General features: G+C 32.6%; 1 protein-coding gene across 1 annotated transcript in view; it reads left to right on the forward strand.

Annotated features, from left to right (window-relative positions):
* Window positions 1-20,544, forward strand: part of TRHDE (thyrotropin releasing hormone degrading enzyme) — a 417,970-nt gene that overhangs the window by 301,843 nt on the left and 95,583 nt on the right. Inside the window, exons 10-12 of the mRNA XM_005571555.5 lie at window positions 4,507-4,595; window positions 11,217-11,350; window positions 11,449-11,504. Of these exons, the coding sequence (XP_005571612.1) occupies window positions 4,507-4,595; window positions 11,217-11,350; window positions 11,449-11,504 (279 nt within the window). The remainder of the gene's footprint in view (window positions 1-4,506; window positions 4,596-11,216; window positions 11,351-11,448; window positions 11,505-20,544) is intronic.

Consider the following 20,544-nt stretch of genomic DNA (forward strand, 5'->3'; position numbering starts at 1 on the left):
AAGCCCTAGTAAGACTTTGGTTCCAGTGAGGCTGGGGATGTGTGTGGGGGATGGGCGGTACAGGAAGAGGGAGAGAAGTTAAAATTGATAAACACAATGAGATGTTTGGATTAGGTTACTCATGCTGTCTCCCATTATCTTGGAAAATTAGGAGTCTGACTTTATCATCCACCCATGTCCAGGAGATCTGGAACAGACATTAAGTTTGCTTTGTCATCTCTAAGAAGAATGGAAATTGTTCCCCTGTAGGCTAGCTCCAAGACCAGCCAGTCACTCAATCTAAGTGACTGAGAAATTCATGAATGTTTCTGGTGACTACATTTGGAATCCGATTTAGAAAAGCAGTGTCTTGTATCTCTCCATATACAGTCTATATTTACCTTCAACACGCTACCCTTTGCAATCCAACTGTGTAGACTCATGGAATGTGCTTGTACCCTGCCACACTGTCACCACTGTTAGGGACTGACTCTGTCATTGCTTCTTCCCCCAGCCTGGATTTCCCACATCTGCCAGGTGCTGTTTCTAACCTTCTGATGTCTGGTCCGAGGCGAAACAAGCACAAGCGTAGGCATCAACTCTGGCCTTGCCGGGAAGTACATAAAAACTACTTGACTGTGGCAAAGTTAGAGAGATTTGGGCCAGGCCTTTGAGAATGATCAATGTGACACAAGCATCACTGATGCAGAAAAACATAAAGGACACGCAGATGACAGAACAAATTTTGAACAAAAATATTCTGTCAACCTATAACATACATCAGATGTACCGGCCAGGAATCTAATTCTTTAAAGGAAGAATTTCTCCCAGGCTGTATAATCATATGTAACATCTAGACAGCTTTGTCGGTTTGTCTTCTGGAATTATAAAATCATATGTATGATTTTGAACTCTGAGAACTTAGCATATAAAATATTAAGAGTAAGATAATGCAGGACCATCCTGTCTAAAAAATGATTTTCTATTTATTTTGCAATTATAGACCTTGTAGCTGAAAATGGATTATTGCAATTTTACATTATTGATCATTTAATTCACTGTAACATCCTGGTCAAAGCTTCAGTTTGATTCTCTCTGGCCTATGTATGTAGCCTTCCTAGATCTTTATTTCACAATGCAAAGAGTTGATGGAGTAAAACCAACTGCCTATCTATTCCAGAAATCCTGTGAAATCTGTATATTTTCTGACCCAGGAAAATCAATTATTTGTCTTTTCATTTTTCTAAGAAACACTAGAACATCATTGCAATATGCCTAGAACATTTTAAGTGAATCCAGTAATTATATTTTTATATATAATAGTTGTATTACAACATAGAAAGGAAAGATCTTTACATAACTAAATAGTCACATAAAGTTAGCTGATGTGTAACAGAGTGTCAAATACATTCTAGAATTTGGGTACTTGGGAAGTTGTGAATTTGCATAGCCTTTTCCATTATAAAGTTAATGCATTGCAATGTAAAGTAATGTCTCCCTATACACTGAGGAGCTTCTCAGTGTTCTTTGCTGCGGAGAATTTTACTAACCTCCACAGTCATACTTTCCTTCTCTTAATGCCCTGATGACAGTGACATCTGACCAGTTTTTCACAAAGTCTGGACAAATGCTTCATTAATTTTGATGCTATTTTATAAAAAAAGTCTCATTCAGGTTTATATGCACCTATTCTTTGCTACCTTAATATAATCATTAGAGTAAAAGTTGCTTTATTATAACAATGAAAATGACTGATAAGAGAGGTAGTCGCAGGAACTGTTAAAGAAAAAAATATCTTGGGAGGTCTTTTTTTATGCTTAAAATAACATGATGACAAGTCAAGTTAAAACTGAGACAGCTAGAATACAATCTAATTTCCTAAGTTATTTTTTCTAATATCGTTTTAAACATAATCCATTGCAATCTTGGATTTCTTTACAACACAGAGGGCTTTTCACTAAACTAAGTTTAGGATCTTCTAGTCTTTTAAGTTAAAATCACAAAGCAACATAATTACGAGGCTTTCCTTGATTTTAAAACGAAATTTATGAAGAGTCCACGTATATGATGTTTGGAAAGTTGTGAAATATATTCACAGTATAGTAGTTCAAAAGTAAATACAAATTTCAAATATGCTTTTAACTTGGAACTTTTAATTTGTCTTTGTTACTATATGTAGATTTTGGTTATGTGTGTGCATACACACAAACACACATAGAATAGGGAACAAAAAGATTCTTAGGAAGTATGTAAATATATATTTTTTAATTTTTAAAAACTGCCTCAAAGTTTGTATCCCCAAAACTTATAGTTATAACTATAAGGTTTATAGTTTAACTTAGTTAACCTTGTAGTTAACTTGTATCTGAACAGCTATGAGATACAATGTCTGACATTTAGGAAATTTGCTGTATATATGTGGTATTGACATGCAGGTATTTATATGAATCATTTTCCTTTATTTTAGAGATTTTTTTCTAAAACCCAAATATAGAAACAAACCAACTTTTATCATAATCTCTAGTTACTTAGAATAAATAATTTAAATATATGGAAATTCCGTTTATTTATATTAGGGGCAAACAATGATTCACAAACATTTTATGATTATGCTACAAAAAAGACACAATTATCCTTGAGAATTTTTAAATATCCTCAATTTTATATATCCTTTGCCTTAACCAGTACTTATTTGGCTTCACAATTTAGCTGACCCAACTCAATATGGATAGGTACTAAAGTCAAGTTTATGAAGTTATTCTGTCTTACCTATAGATGGGTTTGATGCCTTTTATTTCATTTTATTCCAAGTCCATTCAATCAGATTCAATAGTAATTTATGATTTAGAGTAGAAATGCCTCCTATTTTCAGGCTTTTTCAAGACCTAAGTACACAAAAATGAGCTTATCATTTAATTTGAGAATCAGACCCAGAGTTGGGCATCATTGTCTCTTAACTAAGTGTTCCAATTAGCCAAAAGAGATCCATTATTTTTAAGAGAACAGCTGTTAATGAAATGGATCAGTTCTTTGTCTCCTCCTGACAGTAAATCTGTCATTAAATATCTGGGGCATATTTTTAAACCTATATTGAAAGTTTGGAAGTATTTGTTAAAGAGTTTACATGAGTTGTTGTTCATGAACTACTGTCTAAAGAGTCAATATAGATTTTGCTATTATAAATTGTTGTGTTACTAGACCGATTGTAAGCAGTCATTATTAGTATAGCATAGTATCTCCACATAGTTAGGCCCTCCAAAATGTTTTTTTTTTCATTAAGTATAGGACACAGTTTTAAAATCAAGAACTGTAAACATATTATTTTGATTTTCCATACTAGAGATAGGAGTTGGTATAAAATTATGAATTTCTTTCAACCTTCCATTTGAACTCTTTACTATTACTGAATTCTGTTTATTGTGAATGCAAAACATGGAATAATAAAATAGTCAAATTTCACACGACAGATTCATGGAAGATGTCCTTCTCTCTCACTCCCCAAAAGACATATTCATTATAATGTTTATTACCCCCAGGCATGTTTCCCAAACATTTTTTAATTCTTTATTTATTCTCACAGTTATTGAGGTCACACAATATCTCTTACATTTCTAAAATAGAAAAATATATTTTTCCAAACTGGAATTGTTGGCTACTCTATTGATAATGGTGAAATGATAGATTGAAATAATCTGGCTATATTTCAAGGCAGGAAACAAATACAGTCATGTAGTCATTGGACTTGGAGTAAGACCATCCAACATATCTCTGGCTATTCATTTGAGATTAAACTGATATTACTTCATGTATAAGTATAGGCCTCAATTTTTATCCTATAAAAAGGTAAATGCTGCAAAATGCTTCTCTTTAATAGATGAGTTTCATGATTGGTCCCTGCATGTTGGTGGCTGCTTTGACACATCAAGTTAGAAATTTCATTTCACAAAACAGAGCATTAAGTGCGTCCCACAATATTCTTTCTATTGATCTGGATTGTATGGGAATCTGACTAGTTTTTATTTTTTTCTTTTCTGCTGAATCACTTTAGATATATCATATTAACTTTTCTGTAAACTACGTTAATAGTGTCCCAGAGAGTCATTAGATAATAAATAAGGAGAATATTAAAATGTAAATGCATGGAGCCACTGAGATGTGTCTTAATCTAACATAAAAACAAGTAGAAAGGAGTTATGTTTAGACCTTAATCAATATGGCTCAGGTATATAGATATTAGTTACTTTTTATTTCAAATTCAAAATGCAAAACCTTTATCCCCCAAGATAAATGCTTTTGTTGGCAGTTCTCTTTGCACTGCAATTAAAATTCGTAGAGGCCAAGTCTCCTTAATGGCATTGAAAGAGTGAATTCATCTTTTTGACTTATGCCTTACTTTTATGACTGGAATGTTTTTTAGTTCACCTAATGAGAGTAGTAAAAATCACACAGAAGGCGCATGGGAAATGTTTTTTGTTTTTGTTTTGATATAGCTATTTTTATTCTTAAAGCTTCTCTTTTATTTTGCAGTTACCTGTGGCAGATTCCATTAACTATTGTGGTAGGAAATAGAAGCCATGTGTCTTCAGAAGCAATTATTTGGGTGTCGAACAAATCAGGTAAACTATATATTCTCCCCTGAGGAACTATCTGGTTTCAGATAATTGTTTAGCAACTTAACCTCTGGTTTCAGCTGTTATAAAATGTGAATAAAGACAAATTAGAAAGAGAATATAAAGGAATGATTATCAACCCTATAAAATTAGATATAGGATAGTTACTAAATAGTCTAATTTCAGTTTGTTTTTGTAATTACTAAATTTATTTGTTTCTTTAAGGGTAAAGACGAAACTTAAAAATAAATGTTTGTAATACTAATCTTAGGTGTTTAAAATTGTATTACTTTATAACTCCACATGTAATTAAAATATAATTATAACCTCAAAGAGAAGAGTATGCCAAATACCGAAAACACAGGTCTCATTTTTAATTCCACTTTCCTATCTTCTCTTTACCAGACTGTCTCTTTAAAGGATGAGAGAGGCAATATTCTCCATGGAATTATATAATTACAGGGCCAGAAGGTGGGGGGCTTGGACAGGTTAGCAAGCCATCTCTTAGGTGGGGTCAAACCTCAAGGAGCAGAGAGAGATGAGATTCTATTCTCTTTCTAAATATCTTCAAATAAGATAGTGACCTATTTCAATTTACTGTCAGAAAGCTATTTCTTGAATCCAATCTATAGCCTTCATTCTAGAGTGTGAAACAGGTCCCTTTTATTTATGTTTTCCATTGAGTTAGAGAAAAAGTCAATTATCATCTTTTGTGTAACATTTCATTTAGGTTTAGATAGTCAAGTGTGCCCAGATATTGTTTTTCCTACTCCTTTCTCAGATGCTGTTAATTGATGTTATTTTGCTCTTTCATAAGCCTTATTTTAAAAAGCCACAATTTTTTTATTTGAAATAGGGTGAAGTATAAATAAATAAACAAATACAATTTCTTATCCTCAGGCTTGCTATTATAAGGGAGGTTTAAGTGCTCAGAATACATATATGTATACGTGCAAGAAAAAGTTGTTACAGTAAAATGGAATCTGGTTATCAGCAGTATGAACACTTACAGTTCCATGCAGATATTTACATACATTTTCATGTTATTATATTTGTAACACATAAAGACATACAATGAAAACATATGCTTTCATGTATATACACTATATATGAAACATTGATATGTAATGTAGCAATGTATTGAGATACTTTAAAATTTGTTGGTGTTTTTCCTTTTAAATTGTTCATTATAATCTATTCTTTCACTTACTGGAATTAGTGTTTATATCGTGATTCTGAATTCACACTTCCTGTATTACTTGACTTTATATTTGTCTTTTCCTGTCGTGTAGTTGTTTGTCTACATAAGTTGTTGTGAAATGATGAGGGAGAGCAGTGAGTTGTTATAATGACCAAATTAGAAAGAAGTCATCTCTTTATAGGATTCCTATGAGATGTGATAGAACTATCTTCAGAAATAAGGTAAAATATTTATCTTTGGAAGGTAGAATGGAAATGGGAAAATGAGTGTAAAGATACTGATCAAACATGGGGATTCTCCCAAAACTTCACTGTTAGATCGTGCAAGGATTCAGGATGAGTAATTCTGGTGGATACCTTTCCGGGTCCATTTCTTCTCACTTCCTAGTTATTTCCATGCTGTTATTCATGATATCTTTTTATCTTTCACAGAGTATCCCAGTCTGGGCGTAGTGGCTCACGGCTGTAATCCCAGCACTTTGGGAGGCCAAGGCGGGTGGATCACTTGAGATCAGGAGCTTGGGACCAGCCTGGCCAACATAATGAAACCCTGTCTCTACTAAAAATACAAAAATTAGCTGGGCATGATGGTGGGTGCCTGTAGTTCCAGCTACTCGGGAGACTGAGGCAGGAGAATCACTTCAACCCAGGAGGCGGAGGTGGCAGTGAGCCGAGATTGCGCCACTGCACTCCAGCCTGAGCAACAGAGAGAGATTCTGTCTCAAAAAAAAAAAAAAAAAAAAAAAAAAGTAGGAAAAGTAGGATAGTATACCAGCTATACCAGCTTTTCTTGACCAGTGGCCACGGTTTATGTTTGAGGGATTGTTTTCCTTTACTGTCTTTCATTATTATTCAAGAATAAAACAATGTATTGGTTCAAACCATATGTTTGCCTAAAATATCACCTATCTTGATATGTATGGTCCTTATACACAGCTGCAGAGTTGGCGCAGTACATAACTCTAGGAAGCACTATTTGCACAGGCTATGATATGAATGGCACAGGCCCACACCCCAAAGTTGTGTAAGGTGCAACTTGGACATTTTAATGAAAAATGACACATTCATAACACTATCTTCTGTTTGATATAACATTGTCACATTTAGAATATTAAAACTTGCAGATTGCCCATACTAAGTTAATGTTTCCTGAAATGTTTTCTGAAAACTTTGTAAATACAAAAATCTGCAAAGTTTACAAGAGGCATCTAAAAGACTGAGCACTTTCCTGTTTGCCTTTTCAGTCCCAGTTTATTGTATTCAATTTTTTTTATGAAGTCCTTCATTCTGATGACTAATAAAAAACTAACAACAAAGAAAAATTAGGAAAAAAAGAGAAAAGATTGTTAATTTTTGTTTCCTTGTGTATGTTGTCCCATCTCCTCTTTTTCAAAATACTGTCAACTAAATCACAGTGAAAACTGTTTCCCACAAAAACATGAAGAAAAAATTCTGCTCAATTCTTATAAACATATGTAAAACAGTTCCATATTTAATTATGTTATAACATAATTAAATTATGTTATAATTTAATTATAACAATCGGGTCAATGTTTTTGTAGTTTTTCATTGTCATTAGTGATATAGATTTGATCTACATGATATTAATGCAATCAGTGGTGGATAATATAAAGTACGAATTAGATTTGGATCATCATATATTCTTGTCAGTTCATTTTTGGAAAATACTTTGGATAAACATTTAATTAATGCTAAGGTAAAGCATAGATCATTTTATCCTAAAAATAATTTTTAAAACAATTTTTCAGTTTTAGAAAACAGGTTGAAGTGTTTGTCTTTTTCATTCTTATTATGAAAATACCAAAAATTCAGACATTTGTATATGTAGTAGCTTGCATGTTGACTGGCTATTCAATTAACGGTTCGTGGAGAGGAATAAATGTAATGCCAAATGTTAGAAAAGAAAATATTAAAATAGAAGAGAAATTAATCCTGAAAATTAAAGCAATCATGAAAAGTAGCATAATGCAGTAGTGCTTTCTTGAAGCACTGGTTTATTTGAAACTCACAACCTTTCAAATGTGTATTATTTTATCCCCATTTTACAAATGAGGAAATTAAGACTTGAGAAGTAATTTGTCCAAAAAATCAGTTGATTACGTAAAGAGGTGGCTTTAGAAAGTTGGCTTCCTTTGCTTTCTACCCTTCACCTGACTCTGCAAACACACACGCGCGCGCGCACACACACACACACACACACACACACGATTTATTACTATGGTAGATTGCTTTGTGGATCTGTCAGTTATTTAATATGATGTCTTTGATTATATGCACATGATTCTTTATAGGTTTTACAAAATATCCTCATTTGATTTTCACAAGAGTCAAGTGATAAAACCAATATGTATTATTTTCCCTGAGTTTGTCTCACATTGTTACTCTGGTTGACCTTTTTAAAAAGTTTTTAAAATTCGAATTCTTTGCAACTGGCAAATATTGGATAGAGATACCTAATCTCTTTTCCCTTTTTATTCCAATAGAAAGTAAAAAATATAAAATCTTATAAAATACCAACTACTCTGTACCTCAATAGCCTAAGCCTTGTGCCATTTTGGATACATTCTAAATATAATTTTTAATTATTATTGCCAGCATCAAGATATAACTTCCATACATTTTATTATGGTACTCATCAAATACCATACCTCATTAGGCCATTGGAAAAGATCTCTTTAAAATTCATTGCTTGCCATAAGTTAATTTGAAGAACATTTTATTTTAGGGATATAATTAACTAGAACAGAAAAGGTATTTAAAAATCTATTACAAAAAATTTCAGGGAATCATTTCTGCAACGATCTCATTTGTAACAAAGACATAAAAATATTCGTGAACAGTAATAACCTTCAGGTTTTAGTAGTAAATTTAATAATGACATACTTAAAAACAATAGAAGCCTGTCTTTCTTATTCTGGTCAGACAGTGTAGAAAGTACAGGAATTATTTTCTTATTTTAATATACATATTAACTTAAATTTGACTATATCCTATCTATAAGTTGTTGAAATTAAGTTTAAAAATTAGATTCGAGCGAATCAAGTGGGGCTAAGTTATTCTAGTTATCTAAAATGTGAACAGGAAATAACTTTAAAAATATAGTTACTATTACAGTAATGCATGACCATTTCAAACTTGTAAAAATCCAAAGTATGTGTTTATATGTTAAACTTGATGCTTTAACATTGTAACTTTTTGAAGAAAAAAAAAAAAACACTTCTTAGATAAAATTTATCAACTTTTCTCAGCTCAAGTGAATTCAAGTATACTTTAAATATTTCTTGTTATAAAAATCTTAGTATACTTGAAGACACTTAGAGATTAATTATTTCTGCCTTCAAGGTTACTAATATTTTTACAATAAAAAAGAAACAATGTTCTCAATATTTAAGTTTCAATTTTCATTGTCTGAATTCAGACATTATTAATTAAGATCTCTCTTTATGAGGTGATTTTAATTTTAAAGAATGGTATTTTCTTATTTATTTATGTAGTCATTTTTACATCTTTCAAATAGATATGAAATTCTAAATTTTTGTAGCAACTGTTTGAATAAATACACTAAATTTTGAAAACTATACAATCATAGTTTTGGAGACTAGAGAAATTATTTGCATTTTAGAAAAAATATGTGATGATTTATTTTTCTGAGTTCCATGGATTAAGTATAGTATATAAAATAATATACATAAATGTCTTCTTCCATTGAATCATAGATTTGGAAGGAAACTTAAGGGCCATTATTTGTCCCTCAGGTTACAAGTAAGGAAATTGAGGACCAAAGAGAATCAATGGCATAAATTTAAACACTTACGTATAGGAAAGCTGAGACAAGAATTTAGCTTTTCTATCGTACTCTGATTCTTTTTCCAGTGCCATTTTCTCCCTTTCAAATCAACATTAGACTGTGAAAAATGTATATCATATTACAGTAAAAGTGTTATACCATCTTGTATCAATAGAATATAACATAGTAAAAATTTGGACGCTGAAGTCAGGAGACATAAGATGAACCACTTCTTTTCTTGGATAATTCGATTAACCTGTCTGAGCCTTGTTTCTTTATCTGTTCTAATAGACACAATTTATAAAGGTGGTGGGAAGTTGTGATACTGGAAATGATAAACATTAAATTTTTATATTCAGTGTACTTTGGGGTTTAAGTACATTCTATTTTACTGCAGATTTTAGAAAATTGATCATCTATAACATGCATTGGGTTTATTAGTTCACTTTATTCCAAACCTGAGAAATTAGTGGTCATTAATAAGTTTTGTGGTATAAATTCTTCTTGTGTGGTCTCTACTTGAGAGTGAGTACTCTGTAAATGTATTCCTTCAAGGACATGAGAGGGAAAATTTATTTCCTATTTTGAAGTCTGAATGTGTAAAAACTTTGACATTGGAGTAAGAACTAGAGATGTATCCCTACTCAGACCAGAGGCTTATGGTTTTTATGATGCCTTTTATAGTTCTGAGTCATTGTAGAAATTAGAGTAGACCCATGTGGTTTTGATTTTTTTCCACCTGGATGTCAGACTATGTATGTCTGTGTGTATGTGTATACATTTAAAGTCAACTCCACTGTATAAATTTTATGAAATATGAGACTTGAAAATCAACAACATAATTATTAGAATAGTCAACTGTGTTTCCGTGGAGTCAATAAAGGCTATATGTTAAGTGAACTGTGTCCCTTTTTTGTACCATTTTTGAAGGAGTTAAATATATAAGAAGTTATAATATTGTTTCTACTTTTTACTGGCTTCTATTAATGAATTAGTTGGTGAGAATAATCAAGTTGCCATTTTCCAAAGTGATCCCAATAAGCAGAATTTATTATCTTTGTTTCTAATTCTATGTGGAAATATTAAAATCTTGAACAAGCAAGTGTTATTTTATTAGCATTATTGACGATGTTTAAGTCTGTTATTTATTAGTTCTCTCAAGAAAGCACAAGAAAAAAGGCAAACACCAGTGACTTTCAAGTAAATGAGCTCTATTTTTTTAATATATTCTTACTGAATAAAAATAGTAGAATATACATCTAAAACCTCTTCTTTCATTCTAGTCTCATATCCCCATACAATCTAATTAGAAGTTGCCTGAATACAGTGGTAGATTTCTAGGTTACACTTACTTTGAGAAAGAAAATTATGTATATGTAATGGAGTTTTGTCAAGAACAAAAATGTTAATTATAAGAAAACAATTAATTGAGATGATAGTGAGTAACCAATTAAAGGTGTTTCTAGCATCTAGAATTAGATTAATTAAAGAGTAGGCTTCAATTAGGTATTTAAAATGGCATTCACTTAATTATTGGTATTGTTATATCTGGCACTAAGAAAATATACTTCATTTTAACTCTTAAAATTTAAAATATATCCCAAAAATGCTGTTTTCAGAGCACCACAGAATAACCTATTTGGACAAAGGAAGCTGGCTGCTGGGGAACATCAATCAAACTGGCTATTTTAGAGTCAACTATGACCTAAGGAACTGGAGATTATTAATTGATCAATTAATCCGGAATCATGAGGTACACTCCAGATTTGCTTATCAAATACCTTTTCTGGTATGTGAATATCTGCCATTTTAATCCTAATTTATCATATTATTTTTTCTAATTGGCCTTAGGTTCTTTCTGTGAGTAACCGAGCGGGCTTGATCGACGATGCCTTCAGCCTAGCCAGGTATGTTTTCCTGTGGATCTCCCCAATAAAAATTCGTGCCTGCAAGACTTCCTCTATTAAACTGCATAGTATGTATATGTCTTTTATTTAGGACATTTAAAAAAATCTATTTCTATCTTATGTTCTTTGACTTTGGATATGAGTTCTAATTAGTCTCCCAAACTTTCTATCAATAATAGCTATAGGGTATTTCTAAGTCAGGATAAGCTTGATGAATTTCTCCACAAGTTCAATTTAACACTGAAGATTAATAGTCTCTTCCCGATTTCATTAATGAACTCTATAAAATGACCATTGGGCCATATTTAAGTTTTGATAGAAATTACCTTCAAGTATTGCCAATTTTTCCCTGATATATACTAGTATATCTTTTAAAAATGTTTTTTGAATGTTATTCATTCTAAGAAGCTTATGCTGCAGAACAGAAATCAATATTCCACTGAGTAAGACTGTTCTTAACAAAATATATATCAATCTTGTAGAAGACTTTAGTTGTACTATAGTAATATTTGTGTTATTTCCATAATTATGTTTACAATATTAAAATTAGTTATTCCTTTGAATAGTCATTAAATGAAATGTTGCTCATAAACTGAAGCTATTTGCTCAATTTTGAGACTAAAATGTAAAACAAACTCAGTTCCTTTAATATTTTATACTGTTTCACATCCAAGTACAGTTTTAATTTTAATAATAGAATTATACAAGCTGTCAATTAAGACATGGGTGACTCTCCTTACTTACCTAGTTATCATGATTTACCACATTTTCTTCTAAGATAATCAGGGGAAACTGGTTAGTTATGCTTGTGCTGATATTAACACATGACTTATCTTAGTAATAGGCTTTGTTTCATGGGACCTGAAACTGCTTTTACAGTTTATGTATTCAATCAAAATTCAATTCTCTTCCATATGTTAAAAAGCATATTACACACTACAGGATCCTGATCCATCAAAATAATGAGCTTACACATAGAAGACTTGATAATTACTTTGATAGAAGCAAAGCCAAAGTTTGGGATCAAATTACAGAGATTGATTTTTGTAAAAACAAGCAATATAGAGGGGAGAACACAAGTATATAGAGGGTAAGGAAAAAATTTCAGGTGCTTTTCTATTTAAAAAAATACTCTGACTTTTGCCTGCCTTATTGCTACTAAAGAAACGAAAAACATTGCTAATATTTTTCTTATTTGGTGAGTGATGCTGTATCAGTGCCTCATTCTGACCAAACATGTACAATTTCAGGCACATATTTGCCTAATAATTGAATGGCAAACCTAAGAACAATTTATCAGCAAGGAAACTGCTAATGAAATTGTACCAATTGAATGTATTTGTGTAATAAGAACTAGGGTTCAGTTCTAGTAAAGATAAACGAAGGCTTTTCCATGCCATAGCACTATCTTATTGGGCAAAAATTTAGAAATAATAGAGCTACATAAAGGCCTGCTGAGATAATCATATGTGGAGATAATGTTTAATATGTAGTTTTTGCTCTGCAGTAAAATCTGAAGTCTTTGTAGAAAGTTTTATGTATGAAACAAAGATTACTTTGGCACAGAAGTTTAGAGAGTCCAGAAAGCCAGAAGGATAATGTATTTAATGTGATAATGTACTGAAAGAGAAGCAGAAAAAGAGAGAGTGAAGTGTTGAGTACCACAAAGAAAGGGTAAGGAACTCAAAGAAAGCTGTTTTCATTAGCTAATAATTATTAAGCACTTTTAAGGAGCCAAATGCTTTTCTATTTTACATATAGTAATTTGTTTAATTTTCACAACTTTATAAGATATATAGGTAGATATTATTGTTATTATTATTCCCACTTTATTTTATTTTATTTTTCTTTTTTTTTTTTGAGATGGAGTCTCGCTCTGTAGCCCAGGCTGGAGTGCAGTGGCCGGATCTCAGCTCACTGCAAGCTCCGCCTCCCGGGTTTACGCCATTCTCCTGCCTCAGCCTCCCAAGTAGCTGGGGCTACAGGCGCCCGCCACCTCGTCCGGCTAGTTTTTTGTATTTTTTAGTAGAGACGGGGTTTCACCGGTTTAGCCAGGATGGTCTCGATCTCCTGACCTTGTGATCCGCCCGTCTCGGCCTCCCAAATTTTAAATGCGAGGAAATGGAAGCTCAGAGAGGTCACACAACTGATAATTGGCAGAGCCACAGCCTGGATCCAGGTGGTCTGTCTGCAGAGCCTCTGCCATTAACCAAAGCACTAAGCTGCATCTTAGAAGTAATAATATTTATTGTAATAAAAGAGCCAGACAATATAGAAGGACTGAGGGGTTTCAAGGCAGTTGTTCATGTGAATCGTTACGGGTTTGAAATGATGGTGAGAAAGCAAGTAAGTTGTGATAACCTAATGACAGAGACCAGATGGAAATTAAAAGGAAGGGATCTGTTGACTCATCTGCATTAAATGATAGAAGTTATTTTTAGATGAAATATTTTATTTAATTTTAGTGGATAAATTTCTTTTTCAAAAATTAGATTTCTTCTTCACTAAGATAGAACATTGCTTTCAATTCCAATTTTGGATGCTTTCAATTGCAATTTTGGGAGCCTTAAAAGTTTGAAGTAAATAATTTCATGATCATTTATATAAATTCACCAGAAAAACATGCAAATCTCATTGAATATATACTTATAATTTGTTTTATTGCTTAAGAGATAATTTTCCTATTACAGTAAGAATAAATAAATACAAATTTAGATTCATTTAGGCAAATTCTCTGCTCTTACTTGGAGTTAAGGATTATTCATATATCACTGTAGTATTGTAAATATTCCGTAGTTTTGCTATTCAATCTGTATCAATCTTTTCTCAATCTCCTGAACACATCGTGCACTCTGGCTTCTTTAAAGATAACAAATAGGCCGGGTGCGGTGGCTCAAGCCTGTAATCCCAGCACTTTGGGAGGCCGAGACGGGCGGATCACGAGGTCGGGAGATCGAGACCATCCTGGCTAACACGGTGAAACCCCGTCTCTACTAAAAAAATACAAAAAACTAGCCGGGCGAGGTGGCGGGCGCCTGTAATCCCAGCTACTCGGGAGGCTGAGGCAGGAGAATGGCGTGAACCCGGGAGGCGGAGCTTGCAGTGAGCTGAGATCCGGCCACAGCACTCCAGCCTGGGCGACAGAGCGAGACTCCGTCTCAAAAAAAAAAAAAAAAAAAAAAAAAAAAAAAGATAACAAATAAAAGAATAGCAAATATTTATGAAATGCTTATGCTTTTACGAATGATCTCCATCAGTCTTCTCAACGAACCAATGGAGTGGGTGTGGTTACTTGTTGACATTTTATAGCTGAGGCATTGAGATTAAGAGAGGTTAAGTTGCTTAGGTAAGGCTGCAGAGCTTTTGGGGCAGGGATGGAGGCAGTAGTTCAACCCCAAACAGTGGCACAGCAGAGTCCATGACCTCAAGTAAGAGTAACTTTGCCCATTACATGAAATTTCTTGCTATCCTCATTCCACTTGACTGTTGAGAGTATTATCATACACTGAAAAAAATGTATGATTTTACTCACCTTCCCTCATTGAGGACTTATCTGTCCTTCTCAGCAAAAGTAAGGTGATATTCTATAGATCTGTGTCACAGCAATTGTCACCTTATTGCTCAACCAGTTACTTTTCTGGGTTCCTGATAGTTCTTCGATGATGTGGAGGAGAAGCCTTTGTGTCATCCGTATATGACTACTGTCTTCCCTAATGTTTGCTACAGGATTGTGCCTGTGTATATTTGTTACCTGAATTGATAAATTATTAATTATTTATACTATTAACTTTATGCCACTATTTGTTGTGAGATTAAGCAAACTTGCTTTAGTCATTCTTTATTTGGTTGTTTTTTTAAATATATAAATTTGCCTGAATGCATTCTAATTGTAAAGGACTGAAACAAAACAAGAGAGACAATGTGAAATCTTCTTTTACTCCCTTCATTCCCTGCCATTTGATCCTGCTCACAGGTAAAATATTTGGCATGTATTTATCTAGCCATTTTTCTTTACATTTTCTTACTGTTTCGTTTTTTTTTTTTTTTTTTTTTTTTTTTTTTTTTTTTTTTTTTAATGAACAGAAAGTCTATTCTCTGACTCATTTACAAAAATAAGTCTGGGGATCTTTTCATTGTTTCTAATTTTTCACTATTAGAATCAAGACTGCAATGAGTGTCCATGAGGAGTCTTTTGTTGTATATGTGTCTTTTAAAAATATTTACTTTTGTAAGTTGAATTTGGGGTATGACTTTTTAAATAAATATTAGAAATTGTATTCTGAAGGCTTTTCCAATTTAACCCTCCATCAACCATGTGTGAGCAGGTCCAATTTCCTCAAATCCTGCATTATAATGAATGGTATATATTTTTTAAACTTTTGACAGTCTAGTGGCAAAAGTTATTTTATAAAAGTTATTCATTACTGGTTAAAATAAGTTGTGCATCCTTTCATATACATTTGCTGTTTGTATGTTTTCTTCTGTGAACTATCACCCAATTAAAAACAAAGTATTAAAAACCTAATAGAAAATGAGCAAAGGTATTTCCTACTATACTTTCCTATATATTTTGGATGTTTTTAGATATTAATCCTTTTTTGTAGCATACACTTTACAGTAGTTTTCACTCAACACGATGCCAATTATTTTTCAAACTTTGTGGTGTTTATCATGATTCAGAGGTTTTTAATATATGCGTCAAGCCATTCCTTTTATAGCTTTCTGGTTCTGTCCAACATAGAAGGGCTTCCCTATCTGAAGATTTTGAAAATATTCTATTTTTTCTTAAGAGATTGTTTTTGTTTTACATCTGTCTCTTCAACCCTTCTTTCTCTGATCAATTTTTATATTTTGAATGGAGGTCTAATTTTCTTGAACTTTAATAAGTGCCAATTATTTTAATCCTACTTATTTAAAGTTTTTCATTTTTATGGATTTGAAATGATATCTTTATCCTGATGCAAATTCCCATGTTTTAGAGATTTTTTTATTTTGCCTAACCTCTCTGTTTGTTCTTTTTTGCACCACTGTCATATTGTTTTAATAGGTTTAGATTTATTGTACGTTGCCATTGACCAAATTTTATCTTGTTCTTGTTCAGAATCTTACACATTTCTTTTCAATATAAATTATTATATTATTTTTAGAGTCATTTTGACAACCTCTACTAAAAAATATCACACTACAGTTATGACTAGATAGGCATTGGATTTATAAATCATTTTGTACAGTATTAACATCTTTTCTAATTTGAGCTTTCCAATGACAATGTTACTTGTCTTCATTTATTCAGGTCCCAAAGTTAAGCCCTATGGTTTCATGTACATGGGTTCTGCTAATATTGTGTTATTTTTGAAAAGGTATATGCTGCTTTACAATATGGCACTGTTTTCACACTTACATATTATAAATTTCAATGCTTGCAGTTAGGGAATAAATTAATTGCCTTTTCAAGTTTCATTGTATTATGGCTTGCACTTTAAAATTAGTGACTAAAATGCCTAGATATTTTTGTTATTGGATGTTCATATTTGTTTTTTGTTTTCTTGAGTTGGAGTTTCACTCTTGTTACCCAGGCCAGAGTGCAATGGCATAATCTTATCTCACTGCAACCTCTGCTTCCTGGGTTCAACTGATTCTCCTGCCTCAGACTCCTGAGTAGCTAGAATTACAGGCACCCGCCACCATACCCAGCTAGTTTTATATTTTTAGTAGAGATGGGGTTTCGCCACGTTGGTCACGCTGGTCTCGAACTGCTGACCTCAGGTGATCCACCCACCTTGGCCTCCCAAAGGGCTGGGATTACAGGCATGAGCCACAGTTCCTGGCCTGTTTTTTTTGTTTGTTTGTTTTGATAAGCATGGTTGTATTGGGGGATATGAAAGTGAACAAGATGCATTTCTTATATTCAGTGAACTCACAATCTAGCAGGGAAGATGCATGGTACGTAACTAACTATATTCAGTGTATACATGCTATGAATAAAATGTTATGAAAGCCTTAAGGAGTAAAGAATTAGTGTGGCCTAGGAATATTTTGGAAAACATCAAAATATTCTGTAGGAAATAACATCAGGAGAGTGAAAGTTTACTATGGAAATACATTACAGGTTTAAAAGTAAGAGAATCAGAGCCGAAAAAAGTATAAATTAGAGGATAAACTTATGACAGAACTATTACAGCAGCAATGCCTCATGGCACAATTTGGATAAAGCAGAGATTTGAGATTTCTCAGGAGGTGAATTGGCAACTAGATAAGGTGAAAATTCTTACCTAATTTTTGAAATTGTTTATCAGTTATTATATGATAGAAACTAAATATTTAGAAGATTTAAAATAGAAAATATAATCAATGGGTTGGATATTTAAAGCTTTTGACATGCTCTTAGTACAATTTTTAAAGTTATAAATATGTATATCACTGGGTTGTGAATTCACATGGCATTTTATTTGAAAATATCCAAAATACATGAAAATCATTTGGAAAATTGTGTATACCCAAAAGCATTACAGGGTTAAATCATGATCATCATTATCATCATCATCATAAATACCATCATAGTCCTCCTTGCTCTGGGCAGTTACTATGTTAATTTTTAAAATTTAGCCACCAGTTTCCTGGAATATTCAATTTTGCAAAACATATGCAAATCTATTGTGTTTTTAATATTATAACATACTTTTTTAGTGTGCATAACATTTTAAAAATTATGTTATAGACTACTCTGTTAAAAAATCCAGTCGTTTACAAATTTTCCCATGATGAGGGCAAATTATTACACTTTAGTTCACAAACTGTTTAGAAATAAGATGTTATTTTTTGTAAATTATGAGTGTTTTATTAAAAAGCATAAGGGCCTGTGTCTAGAAGTTATGTTTGTCCCTCTTAGAAGTGCTGTTGGCACTGGACAGCAGTCATCAGTAGTGCATAATACATCTCTGATGAATATATAAGTTAAAAAATAATAAATACACTTTTATTTACTTGTCTAACAGCTTATACATTTGAGATATATTAGAAGCCTGGGAATTCAGCCTCATAGCCACTGAAAATATAATGGCTAAAGAAGAAGAAAATGATGAGAACATTTCAAAAACTTACAGATTTTTGTTTTCATTTCTGAGCCTTGTTTCAGAAATGGAAACAGCATTGTTAAAATAACCTTAACAACATTTGCAAACTCTGGAATTTATCTGCTCCTGTTGGGACTTTTTTCAGCACGGTTTTTGTTAGAAGTTCTTTTGTGTCTTCTGGATGGCTCTCTTGTACCTTGTTTAAGGTTTCTCTTGCAAAACATGTTGATCATTTTTTCACTTATTGCAGAAAATAGTAGTATAATGTGCCTGAAAAGCAAGTGCACCCTGACCCTGGCTAGATGAGTAGCAATTTTTCCTGCTTTGATAGCTGGTTGTTTAAATGTGTAATGTGCTGAAGTTACAAAAATGAAATTGAGAAGGAATGACTTATAAACCTTTTGTGAGAAATACTTTGGCAGACTGGACTTTTTGTTTTGATTTCCTCATTCTATAATGGAGATAACAGGACTACATTACTTCAGCTGAACACTGCCATGAGAAAACCCAATTAAGGATCCTAGCTCCCTCTAATATACTGCCTAATGCTTTATAAATGTTGATTTTATAAAGGATGCTTAGTTTCAAAATTATTTCTTTAATCCCTATCTTTTTCTGTTTTTACAGTACTATACAAATCTCAGTATAATCGTTTTTATTTTAGTTGTGTTTTACAATGAAATTATGTGCCTTAATAATAATGATAGAACATTGATTTGAATGTGTTGTTTTTTGCTCTCATTAGACATGGAGAGAAGGATGATTCTTCAGCTATTTGTATTAGATTCATTTGGGAGTGGTGTCTATGTATGGTTATAGCTCTTAGTTATCTTTTGTTAAGCCACCAGAATATGTGTGCAAAAGGATAAATATTAAATATTTATGAAGTCCTGAAAATGATAAAATTGTTTATTGCAAACTACGATTTATTGTTGACTATATGCTTACACTCTTCTGCCATTGACCAAAAGTTATTAAAATCAGCTTGTTGTTATCCTCTCAGCCTTTCTAACTGGTATAGGTTGTTCCACGATATGAGCAGGGACTCACAGTGAATCCTTCCAGGAGTTTCATGGCCATTCCCAAAAGATCACGTTTCTCACATCTCTGAGGCTGGGGATTCTAATTATCTATTTGTTATCATCAGTGAAGGCTCAGTCTTGAGACATGCAAAAAAAGTCACCTTGAAGCATTCCTGTTTTATACCTTTCTGCATGCAATTATTTAAAAATTCATATCCCAAAGACCTCTAAATTAGTCTTAGTTTATGCAACACTTTGCCACAGATAAATGTCAAAAATAGTCTGAAAACAGTTTCAGGACATTTAACTGTAACAAGCTGGGAATCTTTAGACTTATTTCTATTATAACTCAGTAAAAGCCTAGAGTATATTTCTGGATTTTCAAACTACACTGTTCCTGCAGGAATATGCTGGTTTGCTCAAGGTTAGAGACTGAGTTAATACATTCCTTTGAGCTGTCTTTAGAAATCTGTTGAGGGTGGAGTCACAGATGTTGTCCTTGGGATGAGGATTTATGAGGAGCTACAATACCAGGTACTTATGAGAAGTACAAATCTCCTGAGGCATTAAGGGGCAGGCTTGTGGCTCTTAAGGATGGCAAACTTTCTTAGAGACTTTTAAACTGTTCTGCATTAAATCAAAAGCAAATTTGTAACCTTCCAGTACAAATTTGTGTTTCATCTCTATAGGAGAAAATGTTTTAATATTAATGCCTACTGTCTGAGAGTGCTGAGTAGAAAGTGAAAGCAAAGTATTTTGACATTTTTCTGTAGGTACGGTCCATTTTATTTTTTTTCAATTGACACAATATCGTATGTATTAATCACATACAGCACGATGTTTTGAAGTATATATATGTTGTGAAATGGTTCAGTATTGCTAATTACTGAGTGCGTTATCTCACATCATTATTTTTGTGATGAGAACACAACATTCACTCTCTTA

Source organism: Macaca fascicularis, chromosome 11 (genome assembly GCF_037993035.2).
Source record: "Macaca fascicularis isolate 582-1 chromosome 11, T2T-MFA8v1.1".
Lineage (NCBI taxonomy): Eukaryota > Metazoa > Chordata > Mammalia > Primates > Cercopithecidae > Macaca > Macaca fascicularis.